The 20,798-nt window shown below is 34.5% G+C and overlaps 2 protein-coding genes across 2 annotated transcripts; one reads left to right on the plus strand and one right to left on the minus strand.

Annotated features, from left to right (window-relative positions):
* Positions 1 to 85: 85 nt before the first annotated feature.
* LOC143730777 (uncharacterized) lies at positions 86 to 2,507 on the minus strand. The gene is made up of 4 exons (XM_077221365.1): positions 2,411 to 2,507; positions 1,981 to 2,090; positions 801 to 920; positions 86 to 370 (listed from the first exon to the last, which is right to left on the minus strand). The coding sequence occupies exons 1-4, from the start codon at positions 2,484 to 2,486 to the stop codon at positions 296 to 298; spliced, it is 381 nt and encodes a 126-aa protein (XP_077077480.1). The 5' UTR covers positions 2,487 to 2,507; the 3' UTR covers positions 86 to 295.
* Positions 2,508 to 2,725: 218 nt separating this feature from the next.
* On the plus strand, positions 2,726 to 10,546 carry txnl1 (thioredoxin-like 1). The gene is made up of 8 exons (XM_077221352.1): positions 2,726 to 2,984; positions 4,176 to 4,272; positions 4,911 to 5,084; positions 5,176 to 5,298; positions 6,511 to 6,580; positions 8,472 to 8,644; positions 9,998 to 10,102; positions 10,266 to 10,546. The coding sequence occupies exons 1-8, from the start codon at positions 2,887 to 2,889 to the stop codon at positions 10,293 to 10,295; spliced, it is 870 nt and encodes a 289-aa protein (XP_077077467.1). The 5' UTR covers positions 2,726 to 2,886; the 3' UTR covers positions 10,296 to 10,546.
* Positions 10,547 to 20,798: the final 10,252 nt, after the last annotated feature.

Consider the following 20,798-nt stretch of genomic DNA (forward strand, 5'->3'; position numbering starts at 1 on the left):
TGACATTTTAAATATGAATGAGTCCTAATCAAATCAGAGACACTGAGCAAGTAGTTTATTAAGATTATATGTTATTTATATTAATTACACTTCTACAAACAATATATAAATACTTTAGTAAACATTTAGGTGAAGGTTTCATCAAAGTTTGTGACAGTGCAAAAAAACTTAATACATAATTAAAAAAAGTTCAAAGTCCATAAAACATCAAGCAATTTAAGAAACAAATTTGTGTTTTGTGTATTTCATCTACATCTCTTCATCACAACAGTGAACTTTCACATTACTGTCGGCATCATCCGATCTCCACCATCTCCAACTCCTCCAACTCCTCGTTCCATTCTTTATTCCGGACCCATTTCCGGCAGAGCTGCGATTCAGCAACAATAAAAAGAGAGGAACAAGTATTCATGAGCCAAGAATAATGAATAGACTTCATTTACAGCACTGTTTTTCTACCCAGCTCACAGGGAACGTTCTGGACAAACATTTTTCCTGTAACCTTAATAGGATGTTAGTTGAAAGTTATCTGCTGGCGCCGGTTGCATAAACCTCTAAGACCAGTCTTGCAACTTAGACATCATTTTTTTTCTTTAAGACAATTCATAATTTTTTAAAATCAGTTACATAAAAATGTATATTGGCTTAATTTGATACTGAAAAGTAACCCTGACTGCCCCTGACTAACTGCTAGTGGGTCATACTAGAACTTAAGACACTGTCTTAACGTAATGGCTGTGTTTATGCAACCGGCCCCTGTGGTCTTTAATAATGTTTTTTTGCACAAAAGTAAGTCTTACAGGATCCCAGCCACGCAGGTGAAAGATTCCATACAGGAGCGCAACACAGAAAACAGTCGCTTCCAGGGAAATAGCGCTTTTAATGAGCTCTTGGAAATTCTCAGGCAGCTTCTCCAATAGCTGAAACAACACAACAATTCATTCAATAAGTCATATTTCACTACTCAACAACAGAACGTTCCAGTAAAAAAGGCAGTCTTTACATTTTCCGCCTGTGCAAAAATTAACATAATACTAGTGTGTTACAATTTTTACAACATTTTTGAAAGAATGTTATTCTGCTCACCAAGGCTTGATTTATTTGTATCTGAAATATTATTATGCGAAGGGATGGGCAATCATTCTAATATGATAATTTGCTGCTCAAGAAACATTTAAGATTATCATCAATGCTGAAAACAGCTTTATATTTTTGTGGAAACTGCGATACACTTTATTTTTCAGGATTCTTAGAGGAGTAGAAAGTTCAAAAGAACAGAATTTATTTGAAATATGATGTAAATATGACGTCAAATAAATGCAGCTTTTGTGAGCAGGAGAGACTTATTTCAAAAGCCTTAAAAAATCTTACCAATCTAAACCTTTTAAATGCTATTGTGTGTTCATTTTTTTGTGGGGGCATTTCTATAAAATGTTTCATATTGTTCTTTACTCACTATAGTATTGCACTGATAGATGTATTATTTATTTATGTAGGCAAAATGCAACTGTCTATAGTTTATTTTTGTAACTATAATTTTTATTATTCATTTTTAAGCAATTTTATGATATATTATTTGTATCATTTTATTTATTTAGGTTACACTTTATTTTAAGGTGTCATTGTTACAGTGTAATTAAATATTTAAGTACAGTGTAATATTAATTAACTACATGTACTTACTACAGGGTTAGGTTAGGATTAGGATTTGGTTGAGGGTTAATTGCATGTAATTAGGCATAATTCACTGTTATTACTATGGTAATTACATGTAACATATGTAACAAGGACACTGTAAAATAAAGTGTTACCTTTATTTATTCTAATCTTAATTTTTTTTAACACTGACTATTTGACTCTAAACTTTTACACAGACACCATTAACACACAGTAGTTCACTGTGAAATGACCTGAGCTTCTCAGTTTTAATCACTGATCTTATACATTCATATATATATAGATCATTGGTTATGATCATACCTGCTCTTGTCGTCCTTTATAAGGCTCTAAGAAAGGAGACAACTTTGTTAGCTCCTTATTTTTCTTAGTTAACGAGGCCACACCAAATCTGCTTTCCAGCGATTTCTTCACTATAAAAATAAACAAAGAAACATGCATATAAACAAGAGCATCACAGAATATTTCACATTTTTGAAAGTAGAGAATAATTTCTTCATAACGACAGATCAACAGTTGAGCTGTAAATCCATATATGTAAAGAAATACATCTAACATCTTTTGTTTTGTGGCTAACGTTAGTCAACTTTCTGATTTGTTTTGTTGTTGGATGAAACGGTAACTTATATTGACAGCAATGGTTGGAGTCTAGCAACCAAATAAACAGTTCATTCATAATACCATAAATATATTCGTATTATATCTATAATATATTCTTAGACTAAAAACACACCGTACTCGGCGGTCGTCTGGTTCAGCGCAACTAACGAAACTAGGAATAAAACCATCAAAGTTTTGATCCTGCTCATGTTTAGGTCAAATTGAATTGACCCGTCACCATAGAAACACAAACGTACTGAAAAAAAGTTTACTCTTATTTTTATAAAAACATTCACATAGATACATAGAGGCTAAGTGTAAATTAATTTATAAGAAATGTAGATAAAAAAAACATAAATATTAGTTAGTTGTACCTCACGACAGTTGCTGAGGATTTGCGACAATTCATGAACGGTTTCGGTGATGACGCACACCGGGCAACGCCACCTGTGATTGGTCAGCCCGCCGTTCTTCGTCATCACTACACAGGAAGTGTGTTCCGGGACAATTGTCGTGCCGCGCCGAGCGTCTCAGTGATTTTTATCAATCTGACCGATTATAGGTGATTAATAACGCTTTTCAGCGATTCGTTCCCCGTGTTTTTGAGTCATGGTCGGGGTGAAGGTGATCGGGAATGACTCGGAGTTCCAGGCGGAGCTGAGCGGCGCAGGATCCAGGCTGGCCGTGGTGAAGTTCACCATGAGCGGGTGAGTGAGTGAGTGAGTGAGTGTGAGGCCCCTGTAGCCGAACCTGACAGAACCGAGAATACTCACACACACATCGAGAGTCCGAGCCGGGTCAGAACAGCACAGACAGACCCGCCACTCAAGATACAAGACTGAACGAAGGACACAAACAGAACACACACCGGCATGACTTAGCAAAACACACACACACGAACACACGCACGCGTGTTGAAAGAACTAACTGTGTTTTGTTGCTCTGTTGTCAGCTGAACTCCGTTGACCCAACATATATAGTCTCTCTGATATTTCAAAAAGTTAACACATTCACATGTTGGATAATGGTCACATGACATGCAGGTAAACACTTCGAAGTATTTAGTCGCATCCAAAATAAAAGTTTGTGTTTACATAATATACGTGTTTGTACTGTGAAAACCTATTTTGTATAATATATAAATACACACATATGCATGTATATTTAATGTGTATGTTATATTTGATGTGTATAATCGCGATTAATCGTTGCCCAGCACTGATTTAAATATTTTAGTAATTGTTCAATAAAGTATAACTATTAAAGAATAATCATTAAACACTTATTATTAATAATACATATTTGTGTATTCATTTATTTTAGTTTTGTACTTTTATGATTTAATTGTTATTAATATTATTATTATACATTAATTAATAACTATCAGGTTGACTGTGTCGTTTATAATCTAATATTTAGGAGAAATGTTCTTAGTAAATTTATTTTTTAATGTAATTTGGTGTCAGGTGTTTTCAGATGATTCAAACAACATTATCTGTCAGAATGATTTTCTGTGTTTTTCTGTGTCACTTTCAGTTCTTATGTTTTTATGTAATATTCCAGTGTTTATTCTAAATGACTTATTGGTGCACATCATTGTTGCGTTAATAATGTTGAATCAGAATAACTTCCCCTCCATCTTGCAGCATCTCTTCTCTGATGATGAGGGCGGGGCAACCTGTCAATCAGAGGAGATCAACCAATAGCAAACCACAACCATCCAATCAAGCCCCGCCCTATACATTTGTTCTTGTTCCAGAAGCGTTTCACTCGGATATATGGCACAATAGAGAAGAAAAGACTAATGTGAATTGCCGACTTTAAGGAAAAAGTTTCCTATTTCTCGGTCTGACTCTGAGATAATGATGTTTAACTAATGATGGTTTCTCTTTGTGCAGGTGTCGTCCTTGTGTCAGAATAGCTCCAGCGTTCAACATGTTGAGCAACAAATACCCTCAGGTTGTGTTTCTAGAAGTCGACGTCCACGTCTGTCAGGTGAGATTATTTTCCTTCAGATGAACTCAAAGTTAATAGTATAAAAACTAGACATTATAAAAGAGGTAACACTTTAGCGTAAGGTCTAATTTTTTAACATTAGTTTTTGTATTACATAACATGAACTAACAAAGAGCAATACATTTAATTACTTTTTATTAATCTTTGTTAAAATTAGTTAATGAAAATCCGGCTGTTCATGTTAGTTCAGTGCATTTACTAATAAACAAATACAACATTTCATTTCATGAAGTATTAGAAAATGTTGAAATTAACATTAACTAAGAATAATAAATGCTCTAAAAGTAGAACTAATGTTAACTAATGAAACCTTGTTGTAAAGTGTTACCAAAAAAACTAATAAAAATGACAAAAACACACATCAAAATTACTTAAACTTGATGTAAAAGTTAAAATGTTAAAATATGGATAAAAACTATAATCGCATCTCTATGATACTAAAATTACACCACTGTAAAAACATAAAATGTATGTGTTATTTAAACAAATTTGCTGTAAAGTCATTTAAACTTAAATTATATTAAATTGACTTAAAATGTTATGTAAAAACATACATGACTTACCAATCACGTAATTTTTTACAGTGTGACCAAAGTGTTTTATTGCCCGTCTCCTAGGCAACAGCCGCAGCCAATAACATCTCAGCGACGCCGACGTTCCAGTTTTTCCGAAACAAAGTGCGCGTGGACCAGTATCAGGGCGCAGACGCTTCCGGACTGGAAGAGAAAATCAAACAGCACGTGGAAAACGATCCCGGGAGCAACGAAGACTCGGATATCCCCAAAGGCTACGTGAGTCCATGCAGGCCGGGTCTGATGGGGTTCCTCTCACTCGTGAACTTTGAACTTTGAGAGTGTCATGTCTGTGGTTTGTTGTGTTCAGATGGACCTGATGCCGTTCGTGAGTAAAGCGGGCTGTGAGTGTCTCAATGAGAGCGACGACTGTGGCTTCGACAACTGCTTAATCAAGGACTCGACCTACCTGGAGTCTGACTGTGATGAACAGGTGAACACGCTCTTGGGCTTTTAATGCAATGTTCAATTCGATTCACCTTTATTTTTATAGCGCTTTTCACAATACACATCTTTTCAAAGCAGCTTTACTGAAAGTGCACGAGTCCACATCACAATTTAGAGTGATCTGTTATCAGAGGAAACTAAGTTTTTCAGAAATCTACATATACAAAATCACAGTTAGCGAATCATTTATTAATTTAAACAATGTAATAATTTAATGCAATGTTGACATAAGGGCGTGTGTGTTGTTGTTGTTTTTTCCGGTGTCACAAGGATTCACAAACTTTTGTCAGTTGAACCCCTTTGAGCTAAAAGTCCATTTCAGATTTAAAGTTAATATTTCAATAATTTAACAACTTAGTCACATGTTCTCTAATGTTCAACAAATAAAATAGTTAAATATTTAACTATTAAAAAAATAGTTTTTTTTATTTTTATTTGACTTTTTATGATTTTATTAATTATTATAAATTAACTACTGTTTTTAAGACACTGAATAATGTGTTATTTTAGTATTCAAATACTATTCCTAGTTTTCATGAATATTTAGAATTACCTTTTTATTTTTACATTTTCAGTTTAATTTGATTAAATTATTATTAATATTATTATTTAGTTTATATCTATCCATCCAATGTTTAATTTAGTAAATTGTTACATTTTAAACAATGGTGTAATTTTGTTATGTGCCTTTACATTTTTTGGTAGCACTTTACAAAAACTTTTTTATTAGTTGACATTAGTTATTTTATTAACCAACATGAACTAACTACGAGCAATAAATTAGTATTCATAATCTTTGTTAATGTTCGTTAATAAAATTCCAGCTGCTCATGTTAGCTCACAGTGCATTATGCTAATGTTAACAAATTCAACTTTTGATTTTAATAATGCATTAGTAAATGTCGAAATTAACAAATCTAGTTAAATAATGTCAACAAATGAAACCTAATTGTAAAGTGTTAGCCTTTTTTTTCTTAATATTACTATTTAGGTTTAATTTACCTTTAGTTCAGTTTAAGTTTAGCTTATTTCTAGTCATTTGTTGCTGTATCTAATGGCCGTTAAACTCTGAAAGTGAAACTGTACTGTTGATCTGTTATAAGAGTTTCAGTGTGAGTTTCTGGAGTTGACAGACCGTGTGTGTAATTATGATCTGTATTGTTGATCTTATGACTCATCCTTCTGTATATGTTTGCAGCTTCTCATCACAATCTCCTTCAATCAACCCGTCAAACTCTTCTCTCTGAAACTGCTTTCTGCTGAACTCGGTAAGACACCAGCTCTCGTTGCTTGACATTAAAAGATCGGGATCTCAATTCAAAACACAGGGTTCCCACGAGTCCTTGAAAGTTTGTGAAAATAAACATGCATAGATACAGGTCCTTCAAAGTGCTTGAATTTATATTAATAAATTTTCTGGAAAAATATTCCATATTATTCCCTCCGGTCAGCTAATGTGTTATTTCGCCAACACTTCGTGGCCTATGCACACTAGCTTGCTTCTTGATTTACCTTAGTTACGCGCATTTACGCGTGAGGTACTTTGTGTTGTCCGTTGCCATGACGTTCACGCGCGCACGTAACTACTACGATTTGAAAACTAAATTTTCATCCTTTGATAACAATTTTATTATTTGCTATTATGTATCTGTATTATTAATCTTTATTAGTATTCATAATCAGTTGTATTATAATGCATGAGTTAGACTATAGATTGCATGGAAACACGTGTTTTAGGAGCGTATTTTTATATTTTGTTTAGAGGTGTGTGTGCAATGCCACGTTCACTGAGCAGAGATCTTCCAATGATGATGATATATTAAATGTGTACATGTTCTTTACAAGTTCTTTCAACTGATGCAAATGTACCATTAATGTACACACAGAGGGATAGTGAATTGTACCATGTGTAAGCATGAGGTATACATTTTATTTTTAAACATAAGCAACATGTTTTTTTTACTTACAAGGAAGTTGAAAGTCTCTCAGTTGTGTATAAAGCTCAATCTTACTGCACTACGGCATGGAAACGCATAGATCTGGCATGAGCACAACATCTTCTCATGTTTCTCCCCGGACATATACGATTTTTCTTGGCAAGATAACTGGTGTCCGGTGCCGTTAATCAAATGATAACGGGGAAAGGCTTAATTCCAAGTCTACAATGATACCTCAACGTTTGTTGTTGGACACATTAAGTCCTTGAATTTGAGGGTATTGGACCTGGAAAGTCCTTGAATTTGAAGTTAATCAAGGTGTGGGAACCCTGCAAACACACACGTGATCTTATTCCTAAATGACAGTGATTCTCCTCTGTCTATTAAACCTTTGATAAAATCACAGCGAACATTCAGATCCTGAGAGAGCCGTTGTCATGTTGTGTAGATGTGAATCCGCTTCACAAACAGTCTTTTCAACCACAGTTTCATTATTTCTGTCTTACAATCATTCAGATTATCACAGAAGCACTGGAATAAAAGTTTATAGTTCAGATATAAACACTGATGTTCTACAGTAGCGATCAAAATAGAGTAAATCACCTTTTGAAAGTAACTTGATACTTCAAATAAAGATTGAAACATTACATCATTACACCAGTAGGTGGAGACAAGAGACTGTTAAAACGTGTTTGTCATTGAATCATTCATTCGAGATTCGTTCAAAAAACACTGATTCATCCAGTAATGAACGAGTGAATTCTTTATGAGCGAGTCAATGAATCAATCACTAAAACCGAGTTTTAAAACAATAAATACTAGTTAATTAAAAATGTTTTTAAATTGACTGCAGCAATTAACTTTATTTAGTTCAACTTGTTACTAAAACTAATACAGACAATTAAAAAAAGAAGCTAAAGCTACTGATATGTACAGGTATTTCAAAATATATATGCTGTAAATGTAAGTTGTATAAATAAATCAAGAAGAGTTAGAGGTTTTCTCTATTTTGTCCGTTCTGAAAAAATTGAAAACAACAGCTGCATTTATTATGCAAAATGATCTGATATTTTAATACTCGTCTGTTTACATTCAGACAATCCTAATGTGTTTACATTTAATAAGTTTCTTGAGATTTTGAGCAAGAAGTTCAAATGGTTGTTAATTGTATCCCCTTCAGACCTGATGCATCTGATATAAAGCGTCTCTTCATGTGTTTCAGCTCAAGCCCCGAAGAGTGTGAAGATCTTCATTAATCTTCCTCGTTCCATGGGTTTCGACGACGCGGAGAGAAGTGAAGCGACGCAGGCGCTGGATCTGTCCGAGGAAGACTATAAAGATGACGGACTCATCCCGCTCCGATACGTCAAGTTTCAGAACGTCAACAGTGTGACTGTATGTTCAGTTATTCTCGTAATGCTGATACAGTAGCACAGCTGATTTAAACCATATAGCCTGTTTTTCTTAAAATACAAATTTTGTAAAAAATAGTCCATCTTTAAATGTACAGTTTTTACATTTAAAGGGACAGTTCACCCAAAAACTAAAATTGTAATTTATTCACCCTCACGTTGTCCTAAACCTGTATGAGTTTCTTTCTTCTGTTGAATACAAAAAAAAAATCCCATTGACTTCCATAGTATGAAAAAAAAATAGTTGCTGGTTCCCATTGACTTCCATAGTATGAAAAAAATAGTTTCTGGTTCCCATTGACTTCCATAGTATGAAAAAAAAGTTGCTGGTTCCCATTGACTTCCATAGTATGAAAAAAAAGTTGCTGGTTCCCATTGACTTCCATAGTATGAAAAAAATAGTTTCTGGTTCCCATTGACTTCCATAGTATGAAAAAAAAGTTGCTGGTTCCCATTGACTTCCATAGTATGAAAAAAATAGTTTCTGGTTCCCATTGACTTCCATAGTATGAAAAAAAAGTTGCTGGTTCCCATTGACTTCCATAGTATGAAAAAAAAGTTGCTGGTTCCCATTGACTTCCATGGTATGAAAAAAAAAGTTGCTGGTTCCCATTGACTTCCATAGTATGAAAAAAATAGTTGCTGGTTCCCATTGACTTCCATAGTATGAAAAAAATAGTTTCTGGTTCCCATTGACTTCCATAGTATGAAAAAAACAGTTGCTGGTTCCCATTGATTTCCATAGTATGAAAAAAAAGTTGCTGGTTCCCATTGACTTCCATAGTATGAAAAAAAAGTTGCTGGTTCCCATTGACTTCCATAGTATGAAACAAATAGTTTCTGGTTCCCATTGACTTCCATAGTATGAAAAAAAAGTTGCTGGTTCCCATTGACTTCCATAGTATGAAAAAAAAGTTGCTGGTTCCCATTGACTTCCATAGTATGAAAAAAAAGTTGCTGGTTCCCATTGACTTCCATAGTATGAAAAAAAAGTTGCTGGTTCCCATTGACTTCCATAGTATGAAAAAAAAGTTGCTGGTTCCCATTGACTTCCATAGTATGAAAAAAAACTTCTGGTGCCCATCGACTAACATAGTATGAAAAAAATACTATGAAATTCAAGGGAACCATCTACTGTTTGGTTTCCAACATTCAAAATATATTCTTTTGTATTCAACAGAAGAAAGAAACACACAGGTTTGGAACAACATGAGGGTAAATGAATGATGATAAAATTTATTTTTGGGTGAACTAAAATATTTATAATCTATAATAATAATATGATGGTATTTTGAGCCTCTTGAGTTTCTCATTTTCCACCTGTTTTTATTTTCAGTTATTTATCAAGTCAAACCAAGGAGACGAGGAGACGACAAAAGTGAACTATTTGACGTTTATCGGCACTCCTGTCCAGGCAACAAACATGAATGACTTCAAACGGGTGAGTAAACGTTATTAACCAACAATATCATAACCCACTTTCCAACATTGTCAAATCCTGATGATCCAGTCTGTCTGAAATTATTGTCAGGTTAAAAATGTATTGCTTTGCATGATGAAAGTTAAATGTGGTACATTTGATGTTTTGCATGTGTCAAATGCAGGTTGTGGGTAAGAAGGGAGAAAGTCACTGAAGAGGAAAAGACGACACGACATATTGCTGCAATCTCTCCACGGGCGTCTCTCTCCGCCAACATGACTGGGCAGAATCAACACACACACACACGGAGCTGAGTGCCGGATACGTCCCTCAGCTCGCCATCAGAGAGAGAGAGAGCGAGAGAAGATACAGCTTTGTCTCAATGAGGCCGTGTATCACCAATAATTTTTATCTGAAAACCTCCTGAAAATGTTCCTGTAAATAAAGTCGATCCTTTTTCAAAGGCATGTGGCTACTGTCTATCTGTCCTAACATTCAGAGCTGAAACTCTTGGCTTTACATCATTTTACATTACTCTAAATGCGTATTTTGTGGCATTTTTCTTGAAAATAATGTGCTGCTGTTCTTGTTCTGGCCGCTGGGTGGCAGCAGACGCCATGGAATCAGCGCGTGTCCGCGGGCGCGCGTCTGGAGCGCGTTCCTGTGAGAGGAGCTTCGCAATGTAAAAACGAAACGAAAAATGGTAACGGGTTTATTGATAAAGCCATTCAAAACCCATCGCGTTTAGTTAGAATATAATCCTTTCATTTGTTTAAATCAAATAATTGACAATTTACAATAATTTACATTAAACTTATTATAGATATAATTAAATCATTTGAATAACGGCGTGTTTTCATGAAGGAATACATAAAAAATCCTTACATAAAACATATGTTTAAAACATTATATTGAAAACGCAAACTATAGGCCTATATTTCTTTGGAAAATATAAGGGAAAAACAGTAATGGAAAATTTAGTGTTTCTGCTGAATATTTTGTTCCAGGAAATAGGTCTATTGATTTTTAGGCCTATTTATAGAAAAACTAAATATTTAATATATATGTGACTTTATTATTTAATTTGACATGATTGTTTAATTAGCCTTTTATAATCAGGATATTAATAACAACAACAGAATAAAAACATTATTGATAAATCTGTTCAATCTCGGATTGTGAATCTTATTGTCTCTTAAATCGATCGAGATGAATATTTGGAAAAAGTCGCGCATAAACTCACTATTTAAATTACGCTTTATGTCACATTTGGTTATTATTAAATGATCACTGTAATAATGCTCCTAATATCAAGCGCCGGTCACAACCAAAATCTTTTTTTATTTCTAATTTAATTCTGTAAGCGATTTTGGGGGGTTAATTTGTGACTATTTGTTAGGTGTTTTCATGAACGCGCTTGTTTTCTTTGGGCTTATGATCGAGCATAAATAACACATGAAAATACATTTCTGTTTATAAAAAAAAAAAGCTTTAAACACTGGCTAAATGAAATATGCTCAAAGCTTTTTTTTAAACGACACATTTAATTAAATTACACTTTTTGCTAATTTAATAACGGACAACATGCATTATTTTTGTTAAACGTTCATTAGAAAAACGAATTATGCTTTTTTTAATTAAAGGTTAAATTTGTATTTTCAATTTACACATTTTTACAATTTAATTTCATTCATGTTCTATAATTAAACCAGTCATACGTTTCAAGCCGTATGTTATAAATGTACACGTGGACCATATTAAATACGGCAGATTCAGCATAGCCTATATTCATAAACCTTCGCGGGTTCATTTCTCTGTAATAAATGTTGAGGTGTTATGTTGCCATTTTGCTCTGTAAAAGAGACTGCACTCACAGGCCTGATGATCTGAAACAGAACTGAGGTTCTTGTAGATGTTGAGCGCTTTAACAGACTCGAGGTCAGATGGTTTGGTTAAACAGGATGTTGGAAGGCAATGAAACATGTTCAGTATGTAATAATAAGTGTATGAAAGAGGGTTCAGTCCAGCGTTAGCGGTCAGTGTGGAGCTGCTTTCTGGATTAGGTCGGTAGTTCAAATAAAAGAGTCAACAAAATGAACGATCGGTTTTCAAACCGCATTACACTGGAGTCAAGATCAGACGCGATGTTTTTCATTTGAAAGGGTTTTTAGGAATTCGGATCACTACTAGCTGACAGATGAAGCAGGTGTCGTGTGAAATCACACAGTCTGTCTCAAAAACTACAGCCTACGACACGCGTTATAAAAAGGAGCAAAAATAGAAGTGGCCCGCCACTTTCATTTAAACCGAACCAGAAACATTATTTTCACAGATTTTAACGGTCACGAGCATAATATGTATTTTTTATATAAATTGATTTTTTTTTATAAAAAAAAGAAAGAAAAGAATGTAAGTTACATTGATAACACTATTCTTTGTATTATTGTGCTTTGCATAAACAAAAAAAACAAAACTTGTGAGGGTGTAATAATACTGCTGCTAAATCGACATCTTAATCTCTATATATTTTTCCCTCTTTTTGAAAGTTGTGAAAACACTATTGTGGAGTTTTTCTTTTGCTTTTTGAGCAAATGGGGAACAAACAATAAATGTATTTAATGTATTTCCTCATTCACCGGTAATAAGGGTCAATAATTTTGCGCGCTCGCGATTGTTGAAGTGCCGTTGGAACAAGCGGGATTTTCTGTTTGAAAATTAAACAAAATGGTGGCGGTTTCCAGAACAATGCCAACAGGTCAGCATTGTTTTCTAAGTTTAAATTAAAGTTACATACAGAACATATAATATTCAGCATTATAATACACATAAATATAAGTAGATTTGATGTTAAACACAAGTGAAATTGCATGGATAACTGAATATTTGTTCTGAAGAAAATGCAGGCTAAGTAATGTTTGTAGGCCTAACGTTACCTGAACCACACGCAAAACTGGAATCAGTGTTTTTCTGTGCCGTTGCTAAGGTGTTGTTATGGACTTCTGAGTGGTTTTTAGCAAACCCTTCTTGTGGTGTTTTGCTGGATTTCAGCTATGGTGTTCTGATCGCTTTTCTAAAGGGTTGATAGTGAGTTTTATAGCGTTTCTAAACCGTTATGATCTTCTGAGTAGTTTTAATGCGTTTACAAATTCCAACCCGCTGCTATGATGCCACGAGTGGATTTAAGTGCATTATTTAACCGTTGCTATGGTGTTCTGAGTTGCTAAACAGCTGATATGATATTCTAAGTGGTTTTAAAAAACTGTTATGGTGTTTAGCTGTGTGTTCAACTATGGTTCTGAGGCTTTTTTTTTTAGCCTTTATAAACCGTTACTATAGTGTTCTGAGTGGTTTTAGCGCCCGTTGCTATGTTGTCCTCCTTAGAGGATGTTGCTATGATGTTCTGTTTGGGTTTCAGGCATTGCTACAGTCACTATTGTTGTGTTTTGGGAGGTTGCCAGGGCATTGCTATGCAGTTGGCGTTCTGAATTGTTTTACCGCGTTGCTATGCAGTTACTAAGGTTTTCTGTATGGTTGCCAGGGCGTAGTTAAGTAATTGCTTATCGGCCTAAATATATAAATATAAAAAGAAGAGCGAAAGCAAAATTAGTCATTTTACTGGTCACCGACCTCATCTTTCAACACACCATCTTCCCATGTGAGGAGAGAGTCTCTACATGTCTTTCATTCATTCATCACTTAAAAATACATCGCAGACATGAGCCTCCATCTCTCTTTCTCTCTCCCTCTCTCTCTCCTGTCGTCTGTCCATGTTTCTGTCAGGCACTGATCTTTGGTTGGCTGCCGTCTCTCTGCCTGGCACATTGTTCAGAAACACCACCTCCCCTTGAGTTCCTCCTCGATGGCACTGACGCTGGCCTACGGTTGGCACGGCACTAGCTGAATGTGTGCCGCCTTTTGTTGCCCAGAGAACAGGCTGATCCTGGCACAGACTCACACTCCTTTCACAGCCCTCCCCCCACCCCCCCCATGCCCTGGAGTCAACTGGCATCATTCCACCAGACATCAGACCGCCCGCCAGCGCCCGCGTGCCCCCGCATGAGCTGCAATACTGGAGCGGATTCTGCCAGTTATAGGCCTGTGTGTTCTGCTACTACTGCACAATATGCACTGCATTTTTTAGGGTTGGGCGATATGGCAAAAAATATCATATCATGTTTTTTTAATCAGGAAGATCGCGATTTTTATCACGATTCATTTTCACAAATGAATGAACATTTACACCAAAGTAGGGGTGCCTTTATAAAAACCTTTATTTCATTGTTTTATCTTTGTCATATAAGAGCAAAGAAGGAAATTACAAATAATAGTGAAAAAATTACAATATAATATACAAATTAAATAAACAGTGTTTTAAAATTTTAGGGTTGGGCTATATGACAAAAAAAATAGGCCTATCATATCATGTTTTTTTAATCAGGAAGGTTGAGATTTTATCACGATTCATTTTCATATTGGTTTTATTATTGAGCACTAATTTTAAAAATTTCACCTTATAAGGTAGGAAAATATAAAAGAAAAAAAAGAATGACAGAATGTTTAGACCAAAGTAGGGGTGGATGAAGATAACCTTTATTTCATTGTTTTATCTTTGTTATATAAAAGCAAAAATATATTATCAAGTTTTTTCCCCCTCGAATATCACGATTCTTTTTCATATGGTTGTATTATAAGTCACTGAGCAGAACAGCTAAACTTATTTGCCTATTTTAAAAATGTCACCGAATGTAAGGTAACATAATATAAGAGAAAAAAAGAATGACAGAACATTTAGACCAAAGTAGGGCTGGGCGAAGATGATAACCTTTATTTCATTGTTTTATCTTTGTAGCAAAGAAGCAAATTAGAAATAATAGGGGGGAAAAAATTACAATGTAATCTACAAATTAAATAAACCGTGCTTTAAATGTTTCCTCTATAGTATTTAACAGTAACATTCAAGTAATTAAATAAACAAATGTAACAATTAAAACACTACATCCACTTTACTCAAACATATTACAATAAATACAAATAAATTAATTTAAAATTAACATTTTGAAAATTCACCCCATTTTCTAAATGTGTTTGTCATGAACTGCTCCGAGACAAGGAGATTGAGGATCCAAATGCAGCTTTATTGAAAGTGTAATCCACAACCGTAGTAAAAGACAGAGCACAGTAAATCAATCCAATCAAACAAACAAATCCAGAGGGTGAGACCGGAACGGGAAAACCAGGACACAGGCAGATATCAAGAGCCAGGAACATAGAAAACAGTGGAATTGCTTAAAAATGCAGTATAAACACTAAACAAGACTTCGCCGGGAATGAATGTGAAAACCAGGCTTATATAGGGTGAGCTAAACAATGACATACAGGTGAATGTGATAGTCTGGGCAAAGGATCATGGGAAATGTAGTTTGTGGGTGTGTGGTGATTGTCCTCTGATGGTGATTGTTACAGTATTATTTGTTACACTGGGATCAGTGTTATTTTTATTAATATTAATCTCTATATATTTATTTTCATGTTAATTTTAGTAAATTTTGTAGTCATTTCTTTGAGATTTTGTCAAGTTTAATTTTAGTTATTTATTTCCATTTAAAAAATGTAATTGCTTCAACTTAAACTTATTCCAGTTTATTACCAATGCAACATTTCTGATTTTAGTTTAAGTTTTTCAACTAATATTTATATTTTATTAACAGAAATGTATTTTATAGTTCAAGTTAACGATAATAACCCTGGACTTTGATGTACATCACAATACAGAGTCATTTTTCCATTGCATTGGAATTTAAATGTCACAATATTGGGGATATTCAAATTAATTAACCAATCATACCATTGATTAGCTCTACCAAACTTGGATGTCTTTTTTTCCAGTAATAAACAAACATTGTTAAGTTGTTTTGATTGATACTGTGAAGCAGCTTTGATACAATCTGTATTGTGAAAAGCGCTATATAAATATATTTGACTTGACTTGACAATCATCCTCTAGGGATGCACCGATATTAGAAATTTTGGCTGATACCAATAACCGATAATTCTAATAGCCGATAACCGATATATTGGCCTATAAATCTAAATCAAATTTTTTTAATTTTGAGTTATAAATTATAATAATAAATTATAACGATAACATCAAAAATGATCATATATCGTTCGTGACCGATATATCGTGCATCCCTAATATCTTCAGAACAGTCCATATGACGACTCTGTCGATTAGATCTAATGTTGTTCTAGTTGTGGTGCATCTTTACAGGCGTTGAGATTCAGCTGTCAGTCAGTCAGGTCTGCAGATCGTGAACGAGTCTCAGGTGCTCATTACCATCGCACCAGGTGACTGCTCATTTCAACCACACACACTGATCTCGCTTCAGAATCATGTGATCAGTCTCACAGGGTCTCAAGTCCTGCGTCTCAGCCTGACCTCGCAAACACATACTCATCATGCGAAGCACAAGTTTCACAGAAAGCCAGATGCCTGACAGCATGGTTTTAATCATGTATGTTTGCACATTTTCTCAAATTTCTTTGTGCTGATGTAACCTAAATTCTGTTTCTCTTTATATTGACACACACAGGATATTTATTTAAAAGAAAAACAGATCACATGATCATGAATGTTGAGTTGTTTTGACCAGATGATCTGCTCGTTCGATGTCTATTCTTGATTCGTGGGATGTTTAAAAGTGCAGTGCACTGTATTTTGGAAAAAGCTTGTGATTGGCTTAACCCTTTAATTGTCACTCACACACACACACACACACATATATATATATATATATATATATATATATATATATATATATATATATATATATATACATATACATATTTAGAACAATAATATCTTAGTAAAAACCTAAAGTAATATTGACAAACTATATATCATTTGAAAGCTTACAATCTCTAGTTTTCATATTCGGTGGCTGTTTTTTTTTAAATAAATTACAGAGGAGCAGTTATTTATCAATTTGCAACAAGAATATTTCATATTCATTAGGCCTGTTTAGGCCTTTATTTTGAAATAGCAATGAACATTAAAATTCATGAAAGATTGGTAAAAAGCTCAGTTTGTTTTCATGCCAAGAGTTCAAAAGATAACACCAATTCAATTTTATAAGAAAAAAAGGTCTGAAATACCTTATTTAACCAATATATTGGCCAATAAATCTCAATCCAAAATTTTATATAATTTTTGAGAGGCTGATTACAAAAACAAAAGTCTCACCATTAAAATCACGTCTCAAGCACACAATTATAACGTTCTCACCATCATTTTATGTAGCCCAGGCCTTATATGACAGATATGCACTGCACATGTCACACTTTACTCTATTTTTCTTTTTTGAAGTGATTCCAAAGCAATTCAAAACCATCATGTTGAACAGTGCGCATCTGAAGTGTCTCAGCTGAAGGAAATAACCCATTATTTATCAATATATCGGCCTCATTTTCTAATCAGGCCGATAACGATAACATTGAAAACAATCGGCCGATATATATCGTGCATGCATAGTTTATTGAGTAGTTTTCTTTGTGGGGACTGCTGGTTGGTGTCTGTTTATCTTTCAGTCAGTGCATTTGTCATTGATTCATTGCTGTTTTGTACATCTGCTCTTCAGTGTGGTCAGTTCTGATTTTAAATCTGTCTAGAATGAACCCGGTGTCACGTAGAGCGTTAGTTGTGTCTAGTGAAGTGGAAGAGGACAGAACGTGTTGTTTTAAACCCGTGGATATGAAGAGACACACACAGATCTGGGATATCAGCGGCGTGTGTTATTAAGGCTGTCAGCGCTGGCATATGGCAGACGCTGAGCTTTTGTGTCTCTTTTATATGGATTCTGTGCGCTCTCTTCTTCACATATGCTACAGCATCTTAAGACACATCACACCTGAACTAAAAACACACAGACAAGAGTGTGGAGCCTGACAATCTGTGGTACACGAAGGTTTTAAAAGGCATCAATCATGCTTTAAAACTCTTTCAGTTGACTCTTATTTGTCTTATTATGTAGAATTTAGGTTGTAGAATTTGTTTTGAATGCAATAGTTTGCCTTAAAATTCTTACTCATTTAGTTGGATAAATGACTTTTTTAATTAAAATTTTGTTGTGCTTTTGTCATTTTACTGCTTTTTAGGTTTATTTTTTTATTTCAATTTTAGTTATAGTTTTTACATACATTTATGTCAGTTTATTGCCAAGGCAACATTTCTAATTTTCGTTTAGTTTAAGCTTTTCAAGTAATATTTATATTTTATTTCATTTCAATTAACAGATGTTTTAGTTTTTAGCTAAATTTATTTGTTTATTGACAATACAACATTTCTAATTTTCATTTAGTTTAAGCTTTTCAACTAACATGTATATTTAATTTTATTTCAGCTTAATTTCTATTAACAGATGTTTTAGTTTTAGTTAATGATAACCCTGCTCAGTCTTTTTGTGGTTTAATATTCCCTGACACTATTCCAAATCGCAACTTGATTAAGTGTACAGCCCTGAATTTGATTTAATTATTTAACTTGCCAAATTCCACGACATTCCACGTTACCCACTAAATTCTATTTTTATCACTGGATTCTGTCTGATTGAAGAAATCATTGGGCCCTACATATGATAGTTTTATGCTTGAAACGGACATTTTTTAAGTCATATTCATGTCAGGTTTGATGGAGCTGCACAATCCTCCTTTAGTTTTGTGTGCTTCACTGACAAGTCATACAGGTTGGAAACAACATATACGATTTTTACATTACAAAAATTGACTCGTGTGCAAAAAGCTTTGCACTGAATCTGCATTTTTTAATGTAAATATTCTCTGATATGATGACCAAGAGCTGTTTCTGTTCTGGAAAACTAGAAGGTTATTTATTGAGATTCTCTCGTGTGGAGAAACATTTAGGTCACAATAAAAAAAGATCTTTGTCGTGTTTGCAGGACCGTTCATCCCAGCTGTGTGTGTGTGTGTGTGAGAGAGAGTGTGTGTGTGTGTGTGTGTGTGTGTGTGTGTGTGTGTGTGTGTGTGTGTGTGGAGGAAGAGGAGTTCTACCCCTGCGGCACAGAAATTGCCATGTCATAATTTATGACTTATAAAGCATTAATGTTTCAGCATGCAGCGAGAGGCGGCGCATTCTGTTTGAGGCAATCATTTCCTTAGTGAATGATTTATATGTGTCATATCAAAGTTTTATAGGATAAACAGTAACATCAACACTGTGCCTCAGACATGCAGGAATTCAGCCTTCCAACTTTCACATCCAAGATCTGCTCGCGTTACAGGGAACACAGTTTAGCACGGACTCGACGGAGAATCTAACACCGGCGCTGGGAATTTAACACACTACTGATTGATTTCTATCTGCGATCTTTAAATATCTTTTTTCTGTGTATTTGAACAGGTGTAATTATAAGAGGTGATAACGATAACAAAAATAATGCAACTATTTCATCTTTTACAATTGTTAGGACCAATTTGTCAACGCTATGTCACTTTTAAAGCTTGAACACAACAGCAGTTCATGTGAGCTAAACTTTTATGATGGATAGATGCACTTTTATGATGGATAGATGCACTTTTATGATGGATAGATGCACTTTTATGATGGATAGACGCACTTTTATGATGGATAGATGCACTTTTATGATGGATAGATGCACTTTTATGATGGATAGATGCACTTTTATGATGATGATAGATACACTTTTATGATGGATAGATGCACTTTTATGATGGATAGATGCACTTTTATGATGGATAGACGCACTTTTATGATGGATAGATGCACTTTTATGATGGATAGATGCACTTTTATGATGGATAGAAGCACTTTTATGATGGATAGATGCACTTTTATGATGGATAGATGCACTTTTATGATGGATAGATGCACTTTTATGATGGATAGACGCACTTTTATGATGGATAGCTGCACTTTTATGATGGATAGATGCACTGTTATGATGGATAGCTGCACTTTTATGATGGATAGATGCACTTTTATGATGGATAGATGCACTTTTATGATGGATAGAAGCACTTTTATGATGGATAGATGCACTTTTATGATGGATGGATGCACTTTTATGATGGATAGATGCACTTTTATGATGGATAGATGCACTTTTATGATGGATGGATGCACTTTTATGATGGATAGATGCACTTTTATGATGGATATAGACGCACTTTTATGATGGATAGCTGCACTTTTATGATGGATAGATGCACTGCTATGATGGACAGATGCACTTTTATGATGGATAGATGCACTTTTATGATGGATAGATGCACTTTTATGATGGATAGATCACTTTTATGATGGATAGCTGCACTTTTATGATGGATAGATGCACTATTATGATGATAGATGCACTTTTATGATGGATAGATGCACTTTTATGATGGATAGACGCACTTTTATGATGGATAGACGCACTTTTATGATGGACAGATGCACTTTTATGATGGACAGATGCACTTTTATGATGGATAGACGCACTTTTATGATGGATAGCTGCACTTTTATGATGATAGATGCACTTTTATGATGGATAGATGCACTTTTATGATGGACAGATGCACTTTTATGATGGATAGACGCACTTTTATGATGGATAGACGCACTTTTATGATGGACAGATGCACTTTTATGATGGACAGATGCACTTTTATGATGGATAGATGCACTTTTATGATGGAT

Source organism: Siphateles boraxobius, unplaced genomic scaffold (assembly GCF_051911475.1).
Source record: "Siphateles boraxobius isolate OS27281-9 unplaced genomic scaffold, OSU_SipBor_1 81, whole genome shotgun sequence".
Classification (NCBI taxonomy): domain Eukaryota; kingdom Metazoa; phylum Chordata; class Actinopteri; order Cypriniformes; family Leuciscidae; genus Siphateles; species Siphateles boraxobius.

Coding starts and splice junctions, on each gene's coding strand:
- LOC143730777 (XM_077221365.1), bottom strand. CDS start 2,486: ATGAGCAGGATCAAAACTTTGATGGTTTTATTCCTAGTTTCGTTAGTT. Junction 921..1,980: donor ATAAAGGACGACAAGAGCAG/GTATGATCATAA, acceptor GTGTTGTTTCAG/CTATTGGAGAAGCTGCCTGA. Junction 371..800: donor ACCTGCGTGGCTGGGATCCT/GTAAGACTTACT, acceptor GCTGAATCGCAG/CTCTGCCGGAAATGGGTCCG.
- txnl1 (XM_077221352.1), top strand. CDS start 2,887: ATGGTCGGGGTGAAGGTGATCGGGAATGACTCGGAGTTCCAGGCGGAG. Junction 5,085..5,175: donor CGGATATCCCCAAAGGCTAC/GTGAGTCCATGC, acceptor TGTTGTGTTCAG/ATGGACCTGATGCCGTTCGT. Junction 5,299..6,510: donor AGTCTGACTGTGATGAACAG/GTGAACACGCTC, acceptor ATATGTTTGCAG/CTTCTCATCACAATCTCCTT.